We start from the raw sequence: 21,099 nt of genomic DNA on the forward strand, positions 1-21,099 counted from the left end.
AGCCTCCAATTATATCGAAACAGTATAGTTTTCACTTGGTTGCATGGTTTTGGATCAGGTATTGACATAGATTAGCCCAGGTTTTTTTTTTATAAATTATTTTATCCCTTGTTTTAACCATTTCATTGATAGAGTAGGTCAATTATCGATATCGATCACCTTCAAAACCATGCAGTATCAGCCATATCGGACCATTTTATAACGATATCTCAAACCATGCTTGAGATCGGAATCAACACTATAATCGATTGTCGTTGATTCTGATATGATTTCAATCTAAATTGGTAGAATCGGCTGGAATCGCCAAAAAAGAAAAAACCCTAATCTGGATCATCTAGAATCGGGATCAGTCTTGGTCAATTCTATCCGTCAGATCCCAATTACTCAAACCCTAGATCTGAGAATATTTCTAAGGCTGTAAGCTAGAATCTGCAAATCGTACGAATGCTTGTGGGTACCTGTGTTGCATTATAACATATCTCTCTAAGGGTTGAAAAAGGCAACCTTTGTGCTTTGACGAGAATCTGAGGGAGTCTTTGGCTGTTCAGCCTTTTTGTTGGGCTCACCTCAGTCACGTAAAGTGAAGGGATTTGCTCCGACTGGAAGAAAACTAGAAAGAAAGGGACACCCGCGTTATCCTCCCAAGGGCAACGAATCTTTATAATAAGATTTTAGGGCAATTTCGTCTCATCAAATTCACAGTGGCATTATTCGTTATTTTCTTGAAAACGGAATCCGTTTATGCGGAAGTCAGAGTTGTTTTTATAGAAACCCAAGATTCATGGACGTGAAATCGACATCGGGATTGTAAAGATGGATAACTTGAGATTTAGAGAGAGAAAGAGAGAGAGAGGGACACAGAACAGGAAGTCGCAGGAGGAATTTGTGCAGCATCGTACGGACAATCCAATGGTACTTTGCCATTCCCTAATAAATTTACGTACTTGCCCTTACCAAATAAAATTTATATCCCCTGATCCGTTGTCCTTTTAGAAGTACTCATATGCCCTCAAAGCTACTCTTTGTTTAGACATACTGGTCGTGTGGGCATGGTTTTAAGTATCGCTATCATATCGGGCGATATGTATCGGTTTTGTTGATTGTTGATACCAATATCTTGCCAATACTGTATCGGTAGAATAATTTAGACAAGGGGTAAAATGATCTAAAAACTCAATTTTTAAGGAAATCAAAGGATAATTTTATCCGATACAATCGATCCAGGCTGATACCGTATCAGTATCATATCAATTTTCCGTGTTGCTGATAACCGTTTCGATACCATACACTAAAACCATACGTGTGGGTATCATATAGGAAAGACAAGGGAGTCATTTCAAAAGGAAGAAGAGAGAGACACCATAGATGCTAGTTTATGGTAAGATGGCGGTGTAACCAAACTTTTCTCATAAAATAGTAATGGGTTGTAATCAGTTCCCCCAGAAAAGAAGGAAGTAAATGGGCCCACCCCAACAGATTTAATTCTTAGTTTGGTTGAGCAATGTCAAAGAGAATTTAGGTTAGGGTTAGGTCATGGATTACCATTTTACTCTTTGTTTCTAGGTGTATATATCTATATTGTATTCTCTCTCTTATTCATGATCAACAGAATTGATTGAAAATTTTGCTTTGCTGTTTCTTGGAATCTGTTTGGCTTACAGGATACCAAACTTAATTACACAAAGGATGGACCACATCAAGAAATGGAAACTACAATAAACTCTGGCAGATTTGGTGGTTCAGCTCACAATGGCCATCAAAGTTGTAACCTTGTACCAAAGATCTCTATAATAAGAAGAAGAAAAAAAAAACCATTCATGTGGCCCCCATTTAATCAATGCTGCTGGTAATAACCACAAATAGAGATATATAAATACCTTTTTTTTTTCTTCTTCTTCTTCTTAACCATGGACATGAACCAAACTCAATACAAACCCTACATGGGTCCCTTCAGATCTGGATAGTTAAAAAGTCTATTTTAACCACTTGGGAAGGCTTCACACATTTTCTATGATAATGACTTCTTGTGGGACCACTTCATTCTTATTAAGACTTTGAGACCAGCCAAACTTTAAATGACAAGATTAAACTCAGCTTGACTCAGGCATCACAAACTTTAAATGTTTCATATTTGTCAGACTAACCCACTATCTTATATTTTTTAATTATTTCTTGTTAATAAATTTAAATAATTGTTTCTGATACCTAAAACAAGATATAGAGATTATGATGATGTTGTTGTTGTTGTTGATGATGATGATTATGATAATAAAGTGCTACTTTCTTTTCATCAAACCTTAAATCTTAGGTTAAAATATATATATCAAACATGAACAAGAAGAAACCTCAAGCTTGATTTGAGGAAGTATATCAATGGGTCCCATTTAATTATTCCAATCCAATGGTCACCCAAAAGATAACTCACATGAAATGGGCCTCATGGGAATCTCAATCTTAAACTAATAATCTTTAGGCATTTGGGATTTTTGGGTAAGAGTGAAGAGGTATCACCAAAACTGTGGACAAGAAAGACAAAGGAAAAGCACCAATCAAAGTCTCTGTAATTGTGGAAAAGATGAGGGGTATTTTGTGAATTGGAAAAAAGAACCTCAACAAACCACATCTGTTTTACGATGAAGTGGGTCCCACACTAGAGGTTTAACCAATATAAAAAGGAATAAATACTTTAAAAGGAAAAATCTCAGCAGTAATACTTGATTAATCAATGTAAAAGATAACTGGATTTGGAGATTGTTGATGTTTGAGTTTGTCGTTGCAGTAAAGCAGGTGTGTCTGAATTTTCATTTTTTTATAAATAAATTTTTTTTTTTTGGTTTTAGATTTTTGTTTTTAAAATTTCTGTACCCAAAAGCAAGGAAGGTGGAGAGAATCTAGAAATACCCATTTCTTTCATATCCCCAAACACCCACAAATAAATAAATAAGAAATCAAAGAGAAGAAGGAGAAGAAGAAGAAGAGAAGAGAAGAAAAAGCAGAGAATAAAAAGAGACCGGATGTTGACAAATTTCATGTCACTGTTCTTAGAAGATTGTTTGTTTTGTAAGGAGATTTCTTATCTGGGATCTCTCTCTGCCCTTCTTCTTTCAGAGACTGGCCCAGCAGATCGAAATCTCCATCTTTTCTTCTCCCTAATGACGATCTAAGCTCTTCCAATGGCGTTACAGAAATACCCACTTCGTTGTTTTCGCTTTTCAAGTTGTTATACTTTGTTTTTTTCTATCTGTGATTCGTTGGGTTGTTCTGGTTCTTATTCTGCTAGAGGTGCGCTGCGACTGCGAGGAGTAGACTATGAATTTTCATGGAGATAGTCGGATTTCTGGGTTGTCTTCGGGTCGTCGAGTTTCTGTTAAATCTGCGGCTTATTTTCGACGAGGGTTGATATAGGATGTCGGTCTGAGGTACTTCCAATTTTCTTTGTCAGTTTATGATTAGATTTTTTGGAACTTGATGGGTTCTACTTTAGTGGTATGGTTGATCGCTTTCGAAATTATTTTTGTTTGTTGAATTAACGTTTTTTCTGGTCTCACTGTGTTTTTCTGGTTGATGATTGGGTTAATTGAATAATTGGGTCTATGCATTCGTGTTTCTCATTAATCTCTGATCATTGGTTGTTATGTTATTGCTTGCTGCCGTCTCTGTTGATTGGGGTTGTGGGGTGATTTGATTGTAGGGGTTTGGGCTGTTCTTTTGTTTTGATTTCTCTCTTTTCTTTTTATTTTTTTTAATATAAATTTCCTGGGATCTAATTTATATTTTTCCCTTCTTGATAGGTAGAGAGAAAAACAAAGAAAGAATTTATATTTCCTCTTGTTGATAGGAGTCATGAATTCTAGTGTGTGGTGAACTGTGATACTGATTGTGGCATCTCCCCCCCCCCCTCCCCCTCCAAAAAAAAAAGGCAAACAACTGTTGTGGGATTTTTCTCCACTTTTTCTAAAGAAGCTTACTTTTCTTGTCATGTTTATTGTTTTGTTCCAATGACGACAATATTTCAGTGTATATGCTTACTGAAAAAAGGACAAGGGGAAAAAAAAATCTGAAACTGAAATGGTTAATTGGGTCAGTTATTGTTAGGTTTTGTGTCAGTTTCTGGATGGAATTGGATTATTGCCTTGCTAAATATCAAATAATTTGCAACTCTCAAACTTTAAAGCCAATAAATTGCTTATTTGGTGCAAATTCAAGGTTGGATTAGCTGATTCTGCTGTAGACACCTCACTTATCTTGGAAGTGTAAAGGCATGGAAAACTTATTTTATTTCATTATGCTCAAATTGTTTACTTGAGTTCGGTTTTGACACTACATTTATTTCATGCTTTGAGCAGCTGCCATCACAAGCTATATCAACTCTTGAAAGTTGTCATTAATCATGATTTAATGCAACCGTTTTTCTAGTCACTTGTGCCTTATCTGAATCAATAATATCTGGAGTTTTTATTTTCTAGTTGTGTTATTCAATATCGGCATTGTAATTATATGAACGGGTGTGGTTGCATACAATATATGTTTCTACCATGGAATGTGTGCAGAAACGGTCTGTTATAGAACCTTTTTACTGAAGCTAGTGTTAGATAATAAATTTGGCTACAAGAGCTTCGGTGTGTTCATTATTATATATGCATGGAAGGTGGGTTACTCTAATTTTTCCTAGTTTTGAATTCGTTAATGTGAAGGTTTAAAGTATATTTATGCATACTCTGAAAGCCCATCAATGAAGGAAAAATTCCTGTTAGCTTGGTTAAGAGGTACTTGGTAGGCTGGAATTAGATTAATGCTCAGAAATTTATAACTATTATCATTTTCTCAGTTGTGCTTTTGAAAATTTTATTGAAGTAGTTAGTGACAATTCCAAAGTATGTGAGGGTCTGTGCCATCAAACTGTACTTTATAAAGTGGTTTAAGATAAATTACTTGTTAAGTTTACTTAAAACCCTTTTTAAATGAGATTTTTGTTATGTAATATTTCAACTTATGTGTTTAAACTAAAAATTATGTTCTTAAATGATTATCATGAAATTCAACTGCTGGTGCTGAATTTGTTCCAAAGTGAAGATTAAATGTGCAGTTTTGAAGGAACTTTAATTTTAATCAGTTTAACAAATTTTATATCTTGCTAAAGATACAACGAGAAATTTTGGAGGCATTTGTTAGAAAATTTCCTTCCCGGTATCTACTCAAAAGCATGTTGAAATTTAATATATTTTGAAACATTCACATGACCTGTACGGCAAACTGAAGTTCTATTGAACGGCATTGGGTGTGTAATTAATAGTGAAGATAATTTTGAGGATTCTCTTTACAACTATAAGGAAAATTTTAAAGCTGGTCTCATATACCTATCGCAGTTTTCCATTATGGAGAGAGAGTACTTCACCAATGTTTCCTATTTTTTCTTTGGTTTATAATATATTCCATTTCCTTCTAAAAAGAGCAACTCAGTGCATGAGGCTCCCGCTATTGCAGGGTCTAGGAGGGACAATTGTACACAGCCTTACCCCCGCTTTGCGGAGAGGCTGATTCCATGTTTCGAACCCACAACCTGATGGTTGCAATAGCGCAACTTAACCGTTGCGCCAAGGCTCGCCCACTATGTTCCATTTCCTTCTCTCTCAGAAAAAAAAAAAGGTGTCAATAATGATTGAAAGAGCTCTATGTAGGACAAATTAGTGTTTGAAGCCTTCAAATGGAAAACTGTTGTCTCTTTTCTCCGCTCTTCCTTGTGGTTTTGGGCTGCATAATCTTATGATCATAATATGGTATGCTTATTGGCGGGGGTGTTGATGGGGTCTTTTCGGCATTCAAGATTCATTGTTGTGTCGTCCATATGTTCAGTAAAATAGGCTGGCAAACATGTTTATATGAGGTATGGAATTGGTAGTACAGCCTACCTTATATGGTAGGTCCAGCCTGGATTTTGGGTGGACCTAAGCCTGAATTTTGCATGCTGGACCAACCAGTCCCAGCCTGAACTGGCACGGTCATTTTTGTATATAACACATATTAAGTGGTCATATACTAAATTACCAACCATGTATACCTCTTGTTATTTATTCTCTCTTTGAGATTAAACACCAAATATTTTAATAATGTGTACTTTATCATTTTTTGCTATTTTTATTCTTGGTCGAAATTACACATTTAACAATTATATTCTCAGTTGAATACTTTCCATTTATATTCTCATTACTTCCCATCTATATTCTCATTTATATGAAATACTTACCATGTTTGAACTGATGATAATAGATGGTAAGTTGTACAGCATATTATCTATATATAGGGTACGTAGTATAGATTTGTAGCTGTATATAGTACATATAGATATATGGTTATCTATGTATGTATGTAGTATGTGCCTAGATTTATAGCTGTATATAGTATGTTTAGATATATGATTATATATGTACATATATTATGTGCCAGCTAAGCTTAATGTTTATGCTCCAGCTTGCGCTGAAGCCCTTTATATCCTGTGCTATGCTTGGTCTGAGTCCAGTCAATGCCAGTCAAATTGACACCCATCATGTTCACAATATTTGTTCAACAAAAAAAAGAAAAGTGAAAGAAGAGGTACTTAAATAACAAAACCTTGGAGCTATCAAGGGAAGGTAGAATCCGGAATTTACGGTACTCTAAGACGGGTGCAATTCAGAAGCCATCCAGCCTGATTAGGTCAATTATGAAAAGGTAAAGTAGCCTCCCCTGAAGCCCTTTATATCTTTGCTATGCCTGCCCAGTCCATGCCAATCAAAATGACACCTATCATGTTCTCAATATTTGTTCCCCAAAAAAAAAATGTGAAAGAAGAGGTACTTTAATTATAAAACCTTTGGATCTATCAAGGGAAGATAGAATCCGGAATTCACGGTACTCTAAGACAGGGTGCAATTCGGAAGCCATCCAGCATGATTAGTTCAATTCAACATGCCAGGATTGGTTGCTATGAGCACATGTCTAATTTTCCCTTGTGAGCTCCACTATTGGCTCCAAAAATTGGTTTCTTTTCCATGTGATGCAATGATTCCAAGACCTCATATATGTGCATATCTACGTGCATTTATAATGCATATTTGTATGTATCAAACGTTAGCATGTTGCATCAAACATACCATGTTTGAACTGATCATAATAGATAGGTTTACAGCATATTATCTATATATAGAGTGTGTAGTATATATTTGTAGCTGTATATAGTACGTATAGATATATGGTTATCTATGTGTATGTGCCTAGATTTATAGCTGTAAATAGTATGGTTAGATATATGATTATATATGTACATATATATTATGTGCCAGCTAAGCTTAATGTTTATGCTCCAGCTTGCGCTGAAGCCCTTTATATCCTGTGCTATGCCTGGTCTGAGTCCAGTCAATGCTAATCAAATGGACTCCCATCATGTTCTCAATATATGTTCAAAAAATTAAAAAAAAAATGTGAAAGAAAGAGGTACTTTAATTACAAAACCTTGGAGCTGTCAAGGGAAGGTAGAATCCGGAATTCACGGTACTCAAAGACAGGCACAATTCAGAAGCCATCCAGCCTGATTAGGTCAATTATGAAAAAGTAAAGTAGCGTCCCCTGAAGCGCTTTATATCCTTTGCTATGCCTGTCCAGTCCATTCCAATCAAAAGGACACCTGTCATGTTCTCAATATTTGTTGAAAAAAAAAATGTAAAAGAAGAGGTACTTTAATTACATAACCTTGGAGCTGTTAAGGTAGAATCCGGAATCCACGGTACTTTAATATGGGCGCAATTCAGAAGCCATCCAGCCTGATTAGTTCAATTATAAACAGGTAAAATAAGAATTATAGAAAACTGTCTTGCTTGTTCTATTCAACATGCCAGGATTGGTTGCTATGAGGACATGTCTAAAATTCTCTAGTGAGTTCCACTTTTTTTTTTTCTCCCCATTTGATGCAATGATTCCAAAATCACATATATGTGCATTTCTACGTGCATTTATAATGCATATTTGTATGTATCAAATGTTAGCATGTTACATCTCCCCCCCCCCCCCTCCCCATTTTGGAATAGATAAAAATATCAACCACGCTCACCATGGGGAACGTTAGCATGTACATCTAAATTAAAATGACTTCGAAAGGGGATTAAAGGAATGGAGAATGGTGCACCACTTATTGGATTTAGGTTTTTACATTCGCCTTTATGGTTGTGAAGAGGACATTCCATTTGGTAGATATTTGTGATGGGGGTTGAGTTTTAGATGGTTTTAGCTTAGTGTGTACTATAACTTCACCCGGAAAAAAAAAAGCTTAGTGTATTATAACAGTCTTTGGTACAATCTCAGTATGCCCTTGAGATGCATCTTTGAAGTCATGGTTCATTATTCGTGTAACACATTCATTACAATTTCTTAATTTGAGTATTTTTAAGAATAAAATGTAGCTCTACACGTTCATTGTAGGATCTACCAGAGCAATAAATATCGTAATTCCATAACCAAAATTTTAAATACTAAAGTATGAAGTTTTATTTTTTGAATTAATTCCAATTGCATCTTTTACTTTGATGGGCAAATGCTGTACATTATGTTGGTAGGAGTTCCTTTTTTTGATTGGATCTTTCTTTTTGTTATTGCTTCCTGATGATCTGCTAGGTTCTGCTACAGCTTTTGTTAAGAGTTCTGGATGGATTTTTTTTTCTCTCTCAAGAAAAATAAAGTGTTCTACTTTTTGAAAATAAATTCACTGGCTTTCCTTAGACAGAAGCATCTCTGTTACTGAAAACTACAATTCTTTGAATTATCTTAGCTTCGTGCTTAAGGTTTTTTTTTCTTGTTTATTCTGAGGAAGTCTTATCGTATATTGTGTTTTCTTCTTCCCTTCACAATTGAGAAATTACCAGGAATGGGAACAAAAGTACAGTGTAAGAGCTACTTGCCAGGATATTACTCCATGAGGGACCTCAATGAGGATAACAACGGTAGCTGGCCTCTATATTATGAAGACAAAACCTTGAAGAGTGGACAGTACTACAATGGTTTCTTGCCAAGACCTTATACGGATGTATATCTGGGTTATGAGAAGGAAATGCTGAAGCAGACAATGCTTAAGCATGAAGCTATATTCCGGGGTCAGGTATGTATGATATCAACATCTCATAATGAATTAATAACCATGACTTGCAATTCCTAGGATACACCATCTGGTTTTCTGATTTTTCAAGTTGAAAGGTGGATCAGACGGACTTGTGTTGTGCTCAAATCAAATTCACTCCATTTCTTGAGTTTCTTGAACACTTAAAATTTATTTGAATTTGTTATTGTCATCCAGGTCTATGAACTTCATCGTATTTATAAGATACAACGAGACTTGATGGATGAACTTAGAAGAAAGGAGGTCAACAAATATACTTTATCTGTGGAGCCATCACAATCAAGTCTCTTTCCATCTCAAATGCCATCAGAAGTTGTCCAGAAAATGTGGCAAAACCCTACCATTAGACCATCTGTTTCAGGGACTGAAAACATGCAATCCACTTTCAGTTCTGTAAAGGAAAAGAACAAGCAAGTAGTAGGTCCTGTTCCAGCTCAAAATGGAGGCAGTTCAAATGAATGCAAGCTCCCAAGAAAAATGATTGATCTCCAACTTCCAGCCGATGAGTATATCGATAGTGAAGAAGGGGAACCGACTGAAGAAGAGAAACTTTCTAATCACAGGGATGCACCTGAGAGTGATGTAAAGCTGTGTCTCGGCAATGGTGGTAACCCCAATCACACAGGATGTAGTTTGAGAGATGATTCATGTTTACGGAGCAGTCATGGATTGACTGACTTGAATGAGCCCATCCAGGTCGATGAAGCAACATCTTCGGCTTCCATTGATTTTTTGGGCCCTATAACCAGCCATGGGGAGGTTCATATTCGTGAGCTGCCTGGAAAACCAAAATCAGGCATCCTAGAGATGCCAAAGGAATTTTTCCAAAATCCGCAGAAGGGAAGGGGTAATGGTATCTGCGCAAGCATTCTACATTTAGAGAGTGAAGGAAACAAACCAGAATGGCTATCCTATAATCCTGAAGCTGGTAAGGATTCTTCATTATTTACTTCAGTATCTCTTACTTAAATTCAGCGTCATTATTCTGATCTTGATTCCATTTGCAGTAAATTTAGTGGTTAGAGGCCTTGGTGCAACGGTAAGGTTGCTCTGTTGTGACCAAGAGGTCATGGGTTCGAGTCTGGAAACAGTCTCTACACGAAAGCAGGGGTAAGGCTGCATACATTATTACCCTCCCCAGACCCCACAGTGGCGGGAGCCTCGTGCACTGGGTACGCCCTTAGAGGTGTTGCATGAGTCTAATTTCCTCCAAATCTTTTTTTGTGGGCAATTATATTTTCAAACTGAAATAAGACAAAGAAGTAGAGAGCCATGGCTGCCAAAACAATACCCGAAAATGGTATCTGATAACTACCAAAGAATTATGTGAAAATGATTAGCCAGGAAAGTGTTACCCTCATATTCTAGATTGTGAATCAGACTGCTTATATACTTGATAAGGAAATTATTCCCTGTTCACCTTCAAAAACTACATTTTGTCTTGTCTGTGTATTTTGTTTGTGTGTCTGTCCATGGGAAATATTTTTCTTTTGGACATTTCCAGGCTACGTTGAATGTAGGTGATGCTCTGTGGTGGCTGTGTATATTTCTTTACTATGTCTTCCACTTTTCAATTATTAGTCAGACTCTAAATGTTTTTGGACATTTAAATATAAATATGAAGACCTTTCTTTGCCTTCTGGCAATGATATTAGGTCAAAGTTGCCATGCTGTAAAAGGGCCAGATGATGGAACATGTGGACCTCTTTTATGCTGCCGCAGCAGCTGCCATCTGTAACCATGCCACCCCATCTGGATTTCTTTTCTCAGGAATGGTCCTGTGTTAGTTCAGTACTTCAGTTCTCCTTGGAGTTCATAGGCTGGTTTAGGGGACTGCTAAGCCAAAAATTGATCAGTTTTCAACTTTTATTTTAAAGATATAAGTGGACATAATACAAGTACATACAAGTAAAATTTCTTGTTGGACTTTTCTTGATTTTTATCTTCTCGTCTTCTTTTTCTAAATATATTTTTTGACATGATGATCTTGTATTGCTATGCATCCGTTTACAGGGCTAAGTAGAAGTAATTCAAGTTCTTTACCTCAGAGTTTCGGTCCAAAAAAATTGCCCTTGGTTTCTGAGCCAGTACAAGTTGACCTTAAGAGATCTTATGAAATTCCAGCATTTCTCCGCTCTGATCAGATTTCAAGAGAGCCATGGAAAGAAATGGCAAATTGTAGTGCAGAAATCTCTGAAAGAAATACTACTACTGCTAATAACTATCCTGGATCAGTGGTGGCTTGTCATGTTCCTTGTCAATATCCAACCATCCATCAGTTTGATATGTCTCAACCACCATCAATTTCGTCTTGTAGAAAGCCGGTGAGTAGTCTGAGCCAGAATGCTGTAGCAGTTCAAGCACTTCCATGCATTGACCCATCTGCTTCATCAAGTAGGAGTTCCAATGTGTCTATCCAAGGCTATGGGATCTTCGGAGATAAATGGAGTCTCGACAGAAATTTGAGATTGAACCCTAGTTTTGGAAGTGAAGTGTCACACTGTAACGGCTTTTACCAGGGATCCCAGTTGGAGTCCAAACAGGTTAAGTTCTCTAAGGCTGGCTTTGATAATCTGAACTGTGGTGATGGCAATACTTCAGCCACTAAATATTCAGAAAACCATTCTGCATTGAAGTATTTTAAGGGTTCAGAATGCATGGATGTGAAGTCCACAAAGGATATGAACCTGAATGTGGCACTTCCAATTGGCCTCCAAGATGGGGTGGTTCCCCAACAAAATCTTTCCATTGATGGAGGGGGAAAACATGAGGATCAACCTAGGGGCTTGCCTTGGCTCAGAGCAAAACCAGCTAGTAATGATGGGCCTGCCAGAGGAAAGGGAAGTTCATCTCATTTGAGATTGGGTTTCTTAGAAGAATCTTCCATGCAGTCTCTGAACAAAAGTGAAACTAGAAGCAGTCCTGCTCTAAGTTTTATTCAGAATCTCATGTCAGCTTCATGTCACCATGATGCTGGGCCTAAGAAGACTGAGCCCGAAGGCTGTTCAAGTGATAAGAAGATCGTTGGGCTTCCCATTTTTGACAAGGTTCACATTTCCCACAACCATTCTTCTTTTTTAAGCTCCCCTGCCAAGTTCCGTCATGATGCGTCTGAGGTTGAAGACACTGACAATAGTGGGAAGTTGGGAGTGGTTCATATTGATTTGTCTCTTGATCCTAGATTCCAAGACTCAGGAGAGAAGTCAACCACAGAGGATGAGATTGTCAAGAAGGGACTCGATAACAACCGCACTAGCTCTAGGAATCACATTAATTTGAACACTTGTACAAATGTAGAAGAGATTCTATTGGAGTCTTCTGTTCCAAGAGACAAAATGAAAATTGCAGTTGAGATAGATTTGGAGGCCCCTCCGATTCTTGATACCGAGGAGATTCCTCCTACGAGAGACGACTGTATAGGAGACCAACCTGAGGAACTTGTCCAGTCATCACATCATGAAGCTGGAGAGCATCATGAAGAACTTGCCAGGATAGCTGCAGAGAGTATACTCTCCATCTCATCAGCTACTGTTCGAGTGCAGTTGGAGCCATCCAATTGTCAACCACCAGAACCTTCTCTTGGAGACTCCTTGTATTGGTTTGCAGAGGTTGTTACTTCAAACATGGGTGACCTTGAGAGTAAGGTTAGGGTAACTTCAAGGGTTGAGGGTGGTTGCGATCATGAGGGGTCATTTTCTGAGGGGGTTGATTATTTCGAGTCCATGACATTGCAGCTGATAGAAACCAAGGTGGAAGAGTACTGGTGTAGGCCTCAGGCTCCAGAGAATCTGAAGGAGGAAACAGTTGCAATTTCAAAGCCGAATCGACCTCGTAAGGGCCATGGGAGGAGGGGAAGGCAGCGAAGGGACTTTCAAAGGGACATCCTACCAGGTCTTGCTTCTCTCTCAAGGCATGAAGTGACAGAAGATCTCCAAACAATTGGAGGACTGATGCGAGCTACAGGTCGGCCTTGGGAGACAGGGTTGGCAAGGAGGAATGCTGCTAGAAATGGATGGGCAAGAGGGAGACGGCGTTCGAGGGGCCCTAGTCTCACAGTGGAAGCAACCAATGTCTGCCTACCTCCAGTGCAACCACCCATTAATAGTGAAGTAGGGCTGGATGAAAGGAACCTAACAGGGTGGGGGAAGACACCTAGACGACCCCGGCGACAGCGATGTCCAGCTGGTAATCCTCCTCCTATTCCTTCTTTAACCATAGTATAGAAAGAGGCCTCGCTTTGTGATTTGATAATCTTATAGAGGATATTGAGTTGAGAATCGGCAGTTGTTTCTTTGGCTTTTGAGGGAGGGGGGGGGGGGGGGGGAGGGGGGATTGCTTCCTTGTACATGTCTTGAGCCCAAATTTGGGGTGCCATCGTTTATTTGTGTTCGAGTCTACAAACTTGTATAATTCAGAAATAATGTTGCAGTATTCTTCTAAGATATGCATACCTTCTCCAGTTGGGCAGTGAGGTTTAAATCTTGTAGGTGTGGTACTTGGTTGTGCTGTGAGGAATTTTTGGAGGTACAGATCTCACATATTCTCATTTCTCAATGGAAAATTTCACAGATGTTCTATTTGAGGGTTCAGGCCGCGTCCCCAGCCCCCAAAAAACTTCCTTTTGGGGAGGAGTTACTTCGGTTTACTTTTATTCTGTGGCCTTCTTAACTTGGAAGAATAGGCTGGCATCCCTCGCCAAACGCCTCTTGGGAGTAGCATGGTTTGGATTTTGGAACAACAGAACAACTCAAGCTGTTGGTTGGTACCCCTTTGGTTTCGGGGTGGACCCTCTCACTCTATTTTATTATATACACGTAGCGAAAAGAATGTTTTTTGATATACCTAGGACATGGATTTTATATGAACCAATGGATCGTGACAAGTCATTACTACTAGCAATGACTGCCACTTTCATTACTTCATCCTTTCCATATCCCTCTCCCTTGTTCTCAGTGACTCATCAAATGGCACTCAGTCCATAAGTTTAAGTTCGATCATTGACAAGGTTCAAAGAAAGGGTGGGCGAAGAATCCCCTTATGAAACTGGTTTCAAATTTTCTAGGAAGGTAGGAGCACAAAACTGTCAAGTAGTTCAATCAGAGCCCTTTTTATCGAATTAAAATCCTCTGCAGTACCGGCGGGGCGGCAGTGCACATCTGACGGTACAGCAGAGGCCTTGTGTGCCATGTGTGCCACATGGCCTTTGCTGTGCCGTCAGATGTGCATTGCCGCCCCACTGGTATTGCAGAGGATCCTGGTCCCTTTTTATCCCAAAAAAAAAAAAACAAAAAAACACTCAGCCTTATCCCAATTAAATGTGGTTGGCTACATGGATCTTTGCCCTACAATAAGCCTCTTAAACTATGCCTGTCTTTCCTCACTACTTCTAGGGTGTCGTTTTAGGCCTGCCTTAGCGCTCTTAGTTCCTTCAATCTTGAATCAAATCCCTCCTCCATAAGCCGCATAGATTGGAAGAAGGCAAAAAAATTTCTCACTAGGTTCAACTTTGACAGCGTTTGAGGGTGCATCTAAATAGCGAACTCTCCATGAATTCAACCCCAAGCAAGATTTGAAAAATCCCACTATTGAACATGGGATTGGCCTCCATCAATAATGATTCGAAATTGGAATCGATTGAAACCTTAGAAAATAGAATCAAGAAGAATAAAGATTTTCATTGATATATATGTATGGAAAAAAGATCTCTACTTGGTGGTGTTTCCTACGCTCTCCAATGGGTGAGCAAGTCTGAGTATCTAACTAAGGGGTAGAGACAACATCTTGTTAAGAAAACAACGCCCAAAATGATAATTTGCAAAAGAAAAACGAAATTAGAGAGAGCACGCACAACACAGAGATTTACGTGATTCACCTTCAAGATGGAAGCTACGTCCACGGCCAAGCAGTAGAACAGATTTCATTATTTTCTTTGGAAATGTTACAAACCCTCATAACCCTATCTCAAAGAGATAAGAACAATATATAAGAAAACCCTAATCCCAGAAAGTACACAAATGCCCCTAGTCCAAAAAATGTCTAAAAACTTGAATCGGACCAAACATAACACATGGTTCAATAGTATTCATTTCGAAGATCTCGATGAGCCTAACAGAACTCCAACTTTAGGCATGGAGCCCTGCCATTTTTCGGCATTTCGAGATCGTTTCGAGGTTGAAATGGCCCTCCAAAGATCTCTACCGCACTTTCTGGACCAAATCAGGCTTTACCAACAACACATCTCACGGTGCCCTATGAGAGGGCGTAGGAAACACCACCAATTAGATATCTCTAGTCCTACATATATTTTAGAACTTTTTATTAAAAAAAAGCTTATATTATATAGATCGGTTTGCCCAAAAAAAAGATAATCTTCTAATTTGAATCAGCCGATTGCACCGATTTCGATTAATGATTTGGATAGACCGATTCTGTTGATTCTGATCCGATTCTTTGAAACCATTAATATATCCCTAGAAAGAGCCAAAGACTACTCCTCCTCAAAGGCTCTAAACGATAAGGTTGGGACACTGTTCTGTTTTGTTTCTGTTCCTGTTCTGTTCTCTCTTGTCCGGTACAGAGATTTTGTCCTGAGATACTCTGACATGTTGAGGCTAAAAGCTCTACTTTTTCTCTTCTGTCTTCACTCTTTTTCTTATTTTTGGGGGAGACCAATCCATGAAAGTCATGTGTACACTCATGTACTTATCTCAAACCCACTGGCTACTGCCACCAATAAAACCAATAATAATTGTGTGTACTTTTCTTGACTATAAGATTGTGCCAAAAGATTCTTATGACCCCAATCAAAAATGGGTAGAGATTCTCAAATGGGCCTTCTTAACAAGGCCCAATAAATTAACCAAATATAGTATGAGATTCAAGTGGGTTGGGCTTGGCCATGGATTTTAGCTTTAGAATTATAGAATGACCTCCTTGATCCCAAAAACCCAGATCTCTCTTATTTCCTGAACAAACCAACCCAACAACTCTTTAGTCTTTACAATATCACAGGAAAAAGGTTCAACAATGCCTCTACTAGAAATTTTATTAGAAATTCTCCTCTCTCTTTTTTTTATTTTTTGCTTCAATCCCTGCTATGTCTATTAATGCTCTAGAGAAGAGCATGAGAAGGGTTTACAAGGGAAAGCTTATGAGTATGTTCTAGCTAGATTCAATGACAAGAATAAGTTGGGAAGTTAACATAAATACTTGTCCAAGGATAATGGAATAACCTCAAATGCTGACCCTCTACAATCCCCCCAAAGGACAGAATGTGAGGAATGAAAGATGAAGGAGGCTTTTAATTAAGCCTTGTTGAAACGGTTCCCCTTTTTTTCCTGAAATTGAAACATGAGCAAGGGAACTTGGGATCTGCCTGTCCACAAAGTTTCAGACTCGTTTAACTTGTCATGTGGCACTAAACGAACACAGACTAATAAGAAGCCCTTACTCTGCATTTTGTGCAGGAGGTTGGCCATGAGTCAATAGTTGTGGTTTGCCCCTTTCCATACTCCCATCTCTCACCCCCCCCCCCCCAACCTCTTTTTTTGTTTTTGTGCAAGGGGCCTACTAGGGGCCATACAAGGGACTCACATAAGGGTCAGAATGAGTTTGGATCAGGTCCCCACATGGGAGCCATGGGGACAGATCTGGACCCTCCAGGGGTGTGAGACCCACCTCTGGTGTGTAAGACCCATGCGCCATGGAGGGTTTAGATTTGATCGCACACATCCCCATGTGGGGACTTGATCCAAACTAGGACAGAATGGGGGCTAAGAGGACCACACTTCTTGGAAAACAAAAGTGTGTCAATACTTAAATGGTGCATATGCCAAGCACGGGTGAATATTAAGCCCTGTCTATTTGATGGTGAGAATGGGATGGGAATGTTATGAGACTGGATCCGTCGATACTTAAATGGTGCATATGCCAAGTACGGGTGAATATTAAGCCCCGTTTATTTGACGATGAGAATGGGGTGGGAATGTTATGGGATTGGATCCCACAGTGTAGTAGGTTTGGGAATTGGGTGGAATTTTTACTTTTTTATTAATAGTAATCAAAGTCCTTTGTTTTTTATGAGACTTGTATATACGGGTGAGATCTTCAAGTGTCACTTCAACGGTCAAAGTATTTAATATTGTTCCATGAAATGAGCTTTTGTAAGTTCACCATTGAGTTATACAACAATTGAAATGAAATTTTAGAATGCGACATCAACACTTTTCCACCCTAGTATGCTATATAATTTAGGTTAAAAAAAAGTGCATTACAATCAAGTACCCGTCATACCATTGTACTATGTACTCTATATGCTATATAAAACATGTATCCTTTTTGTCTATTATTTTATTTCTAAAATTATTTAAGTTAAGGGTAAAAATATATATATATATATTTTTAACATATATTAAAAAGGACTAACCATCAGGATATTCTCATGAGTTGTTTTATTTTTCATGTTTTCAAGTACACATGTGAAATAATTAGATGATATCATTGTTGGATTGCACTCAAAAAAAAAAAAAAAAAATTACAAATTATTTGACAACCTCAATAAAAAAATCGCACTCTTCTTATAATAATAAAAAATAAAAAATAAAAAGATAAAGAAAAATGAAAAAAAACCCCTTCTCTAAAGATTATACAATCTTTCACTAACGTTCATATGGTAACCGAGAATATCATAATGGATTGTTTGGAGCTCCAGTGAATTTGTAATTAAGGGTGTTAGTTTAAATTTAAATCGGGGTTTTCCGATCTAAATCCAAATCTGCTGCAAGAAGTTGTTTTCAGACTTGAATCGGTGACCACTGAAAACTGATTCGGTTTCGGTTGACCTATTTCGATTTGCCAATTTTAAAATCGTCACGAATGCACTTACGTCTTCACCGAGTCACCGACACGATTGAGTTTTAGCGCCGCACCGCAGCCCTACGTAGTGGCAACGGAAATTCCAGGAAATGATAGTAGTAGTGTGGAGTGACTCAAATGGCGAACATGTGTTCGGAGGAGTTGTGGGAGCTTCTGATCATAGAAGAGTAAAAAAAGATGAAACTCATCTCTCTATTGCAGAGACATGGCCTTCGCATCCAGAAATATCCTCTTCATTGGAGGTCTTTTTTTAGCAACTCTACCTTCGAACAACAACTAGAAACTCTCGATATCAATCGAACCATTGCTTCAGTTAATTCCATCTATTCGAACCCCTGTTTTTCTCTGTTGGGTCTCTGCAACACCCTCGGCTCTCTCAAGAAAATCCATGGTTTGCTCACCGTCCATGGTCTAACAGATGACCTTCTCTGCCAAACCAAATTAGTTAGCTTGTATGGTTTCTTCGGGGATGTCAAGTGCGCCCGCTCTGTCTTTGATCAAATAAGAGAACCGGACCTTTACTCATGGAAGGTGATGATCAGATGGTATTTCTTGAGCGATTCCTATCCAGAGCTTATTCGGCTTTATACCCATATGAGACAATGCCTCAAAGAGCAAGACAACGTTGTTTTTAGCGTTGTGTTGAAGGCTTGCAGTGAACTGCATGATCTGGATGAAGGGAGAAAGCTTCACTGCCAGATTGTTAAATTTGGGAATCCTGATAGTTTTGTAATGACGGGTCTGGTGGATATGTATGCCAAGTGTGGAGAAATCGTATGTTCTCGTGCTGTGTTTGAAGAAATTCCCGACAGAAATGTTGTTTCTTGGACTTCAATGATCGCGGGCTATGTGCAGAATGATTGCCCAGAAGAAGCACTAGTGTTATTTAATCGCATGAGACAAGGGATGATTGATGCTAACCAAGTCACCATGGGAAGCTTGCTTACGGCATGCACAAAGTTAGGTGCTCTGAATCAGGGAAAATGGGTCCACGGATTCATAATAAAAGAAGGTATCGTCATGAATTCATGCTTAGTAACTGCCCTGCTGAATATGTATGTAAAATGCGGGATGATCACTGATGCTCGTTCAACATTTGATGAGCTGCCTATAGTTGATCTTGTCTCATGGACAGCAATGATTGTTGGATACACTCAGAGAAACTACCCGGATGAGGCATTAAGGCTATACACAGACAAGAAATGGGCTAGTCTCTTGCCCAACTCTGTTACTATTGCGAGTGTTCTTTCTGCATGTGGACAGTCAGGTAATTCAAATTTGGGAAGGTCAGTTCATGGCATTGGGATTAAACTAGGCCTAGAAGATGGCACTGTGAGGAATGGTCTTATTGATATGTATGCAAAAGGCCATATGATTGGAGATGCTTATTACATATTCCGGACAGTTTCAGACAAGGATGTGATTGCTTGGAATTCAATGATTACTGGGTATGCCCTGAATGGGTCTGCTCATGAAGCCATGACACTTTTTCACCAGATGAGATTGGATTTTGTCGCACCTGATGCAATCACAGTTGTTGGTGTCCTCTCTGCCTGTGCTTGTATGGGTTCCCTGCATTTAGGTTGCTCATTACATGCTTATGCTATAAAAGAAGGCTTTTTATCATCCAATGTACGTCTTGGCACTGCCCTTCTCAATTTCTATGCTAAATGTGGAGATGCAGGATCTGCTCGCAAAGTTTTTGACGGTATGGAAGAGAAGAACACAGTGACATGGAGTGCGATGATGGGTGGATATGGCATGCATGGTGATGCCAGTGAGTCCCTCGCACTATTTACTGAAATGTTGAGTAAAAATGTGGAGCCCAACGAAGTAATCTTCACAAGCATTTTATCTGCTTGTAGCCATACAGGGATGGTTGGGGAAGGGTGGAGGTATTTCAATTCCATGTGTCGAGAGTATCAATTTGTGCCTTCCATGAAGCATTATGTTTGCATGGTTGATCTACTGGCTCGGGCTGGCAGGATAGAAGAAGCCTTGGCATTTATAGAGACAATGCCAGTTCAACCAGATGTCAGTGTTTTTGGAGCTTTACTCCATGGATGTAGACTCCATTCAAGGTTGGATCTTGGAGAGTTGGGAGTGAAGAAGATGCTGGAGTTGCAACCTGATAGTGCAGGGTACTATGTGCTCATCTCCAATTTCTATGCTTCAGATGGGAGGTGGAACAAGGCCAATGAAGTGAGGGAGTTAATGAAGCACAGAGGATTGAGCAAGTCACCAGGGTGTAGCCTAATGGAAATGGACAGTGGCAACCATTTCTCTGCCTTGAGAGTGGCATCTCTCTCATAGTTGAAAGCATGAAGTGCACAGTTGAGAGTATCATAGTTATGAGAGTTTTGATGATGTGGAATTGTCCCTGGCTTTAAGTCTGTGGCTGCCTTGAGGTCCTTGAGGACAACTTGGAGGGGTGATAATTGAACTACTTGCATGCTTCCACGAATGACAGATGATTTAAGTCACCAAGAGGTAGCCTACTGGAAATGGATGAGTATGACAGCAACCATTTCTCTGCTTTGAAAATGGTATCTCTTCCCTAGCTAAATGATTGAGTGCAGATGGAGAGGATCACGGTTATAAGAGCTGAGATGAGGTAGAAAGGCCCCTGATTTAAGTTTGTGGCTTCCATAAGATGATTGCTCTAATCAGGGGGCTGATGATGAATGAGTCCCCCTTTGCCATGGACATGCTTCAGAATTAAACTGCATTCAAGGGGTGATGTCCATAGCTGGCATGTGTGGTTATGTTCCTGGAGTCAGGAGGATAAGAAGAGGTAATGGCTCCTGAAGCTGCAAATTTGTAGCCAAATGTAAGATACTTCATGATAGTCCAGATGGGTCATCATCAGTTGAATCTATTCTTTGCTGCAGACATGCTTCAGACTGCCCTTGATGGAGTGGTTTCCTCTACAATGCACATGCAGGAATTGACAGTTGATGGTTTATCAGCTTGCTTTGTGGGTTCTATATAGATGGTTAGTGTCATCGGACTAGAAACATGCGGGAGGAAATTGAACACACCTGGGTTTATGTGTATAGACTGAGAGAATACATGCTAACAAA

At 38.9% G+C, this 21,099-nt stretch overlaps 2 protein-coding genes across 5 annotated transcripts; both read left to right on the forward strand.

Moving 5' to 3' along the window:
* Positions 1-3,257: 3,257 nt before the first annotated feature.
* Positions 3,258-13,601, forward strand: LOC122655889. 3 transcript variants are annotated; one of them, XM_043850267.1, is made up of 4 exons: positions 3,258-3,419; positions 8,892-9,124; positions 9,320-10,070; positions 11,156-13,601. In XM_043850267.1, the coding sequence occupies exons 2-4, from the start codon at positions 8,894-8,896 to the stop codon at positions 13,363-13,365; spliced, it is 3,192 nt and encodes a 1,063-aa protein (XP_043706202.1). In that variant the 5' UTR covers positions 3,258-3,419; positions 8,892-8,893; the 3' UTR covers positions 13,366-13,601. The 3 variants fall into 3 exon arrangements, with proteins under 3 accessions (XP_043706202.1, XP_043706203.1, XP_043706204.1); XM_043850268.1 differs by lacking the exon at positions 3,258-3,419 and having other exon boundaries at positions 8,903-8,920; positions 9,004-9,119; XM_043850269.1 differs by lacking the exon at positions 3,258-3,419 and having other exon boundaries at positions 8,968-9,119.
* Positions 13,602-18,163: 4,562 nt separating this feature from the next.
* On the forward strand, positions 18,164-20,433 carry LOC122653500 (pentatricopeptide repeat-containing protein At2g03380, mitochondrial). 2 transcript variants are annotated; one of them, XM_043847352.1, is made up of 2 exons: positions 18,164-19,488; positions 19,528-20,433. In XM_043847352.1, the coding sequence occupies exons 1-2, from the start codon at positions 18,194-18,196 to the stop codon at positions 20,327-20,329; spliced, it is 2,097 nt and encodes a 698-aa protein (XP_043703287.1). In that variant the 5' UTR covers positions 18,164-18,193; the 3' UTR covers positions 20,330-20,433. The 2 variants fall into 2 exon arrangements, with proteins under 2 accessions (XP_043703287.1, XP_043703286.1); XM_043847351.1 differs by having other exon boundaries at positions 18,164-20,433.
* Positions 20,434-21,099: the final 666 nt, after the last annotated feature.

The sequence above is a fragment of the Telopea speciosissima genome, chromosome 3 (assembly GCF_018873765.1).
Source record: "Telopea speciosissima isolate NSW1024214 ecotype Mountain lineage chromosome 3, Tspe_v1, whole genome shotgun sequence".
NCBI lineage: Eukaryota > Viridiplantae > Streptophyta > Magnoliopsida > Proteales > Proteaceae > Telopea > Telopea speciosissima.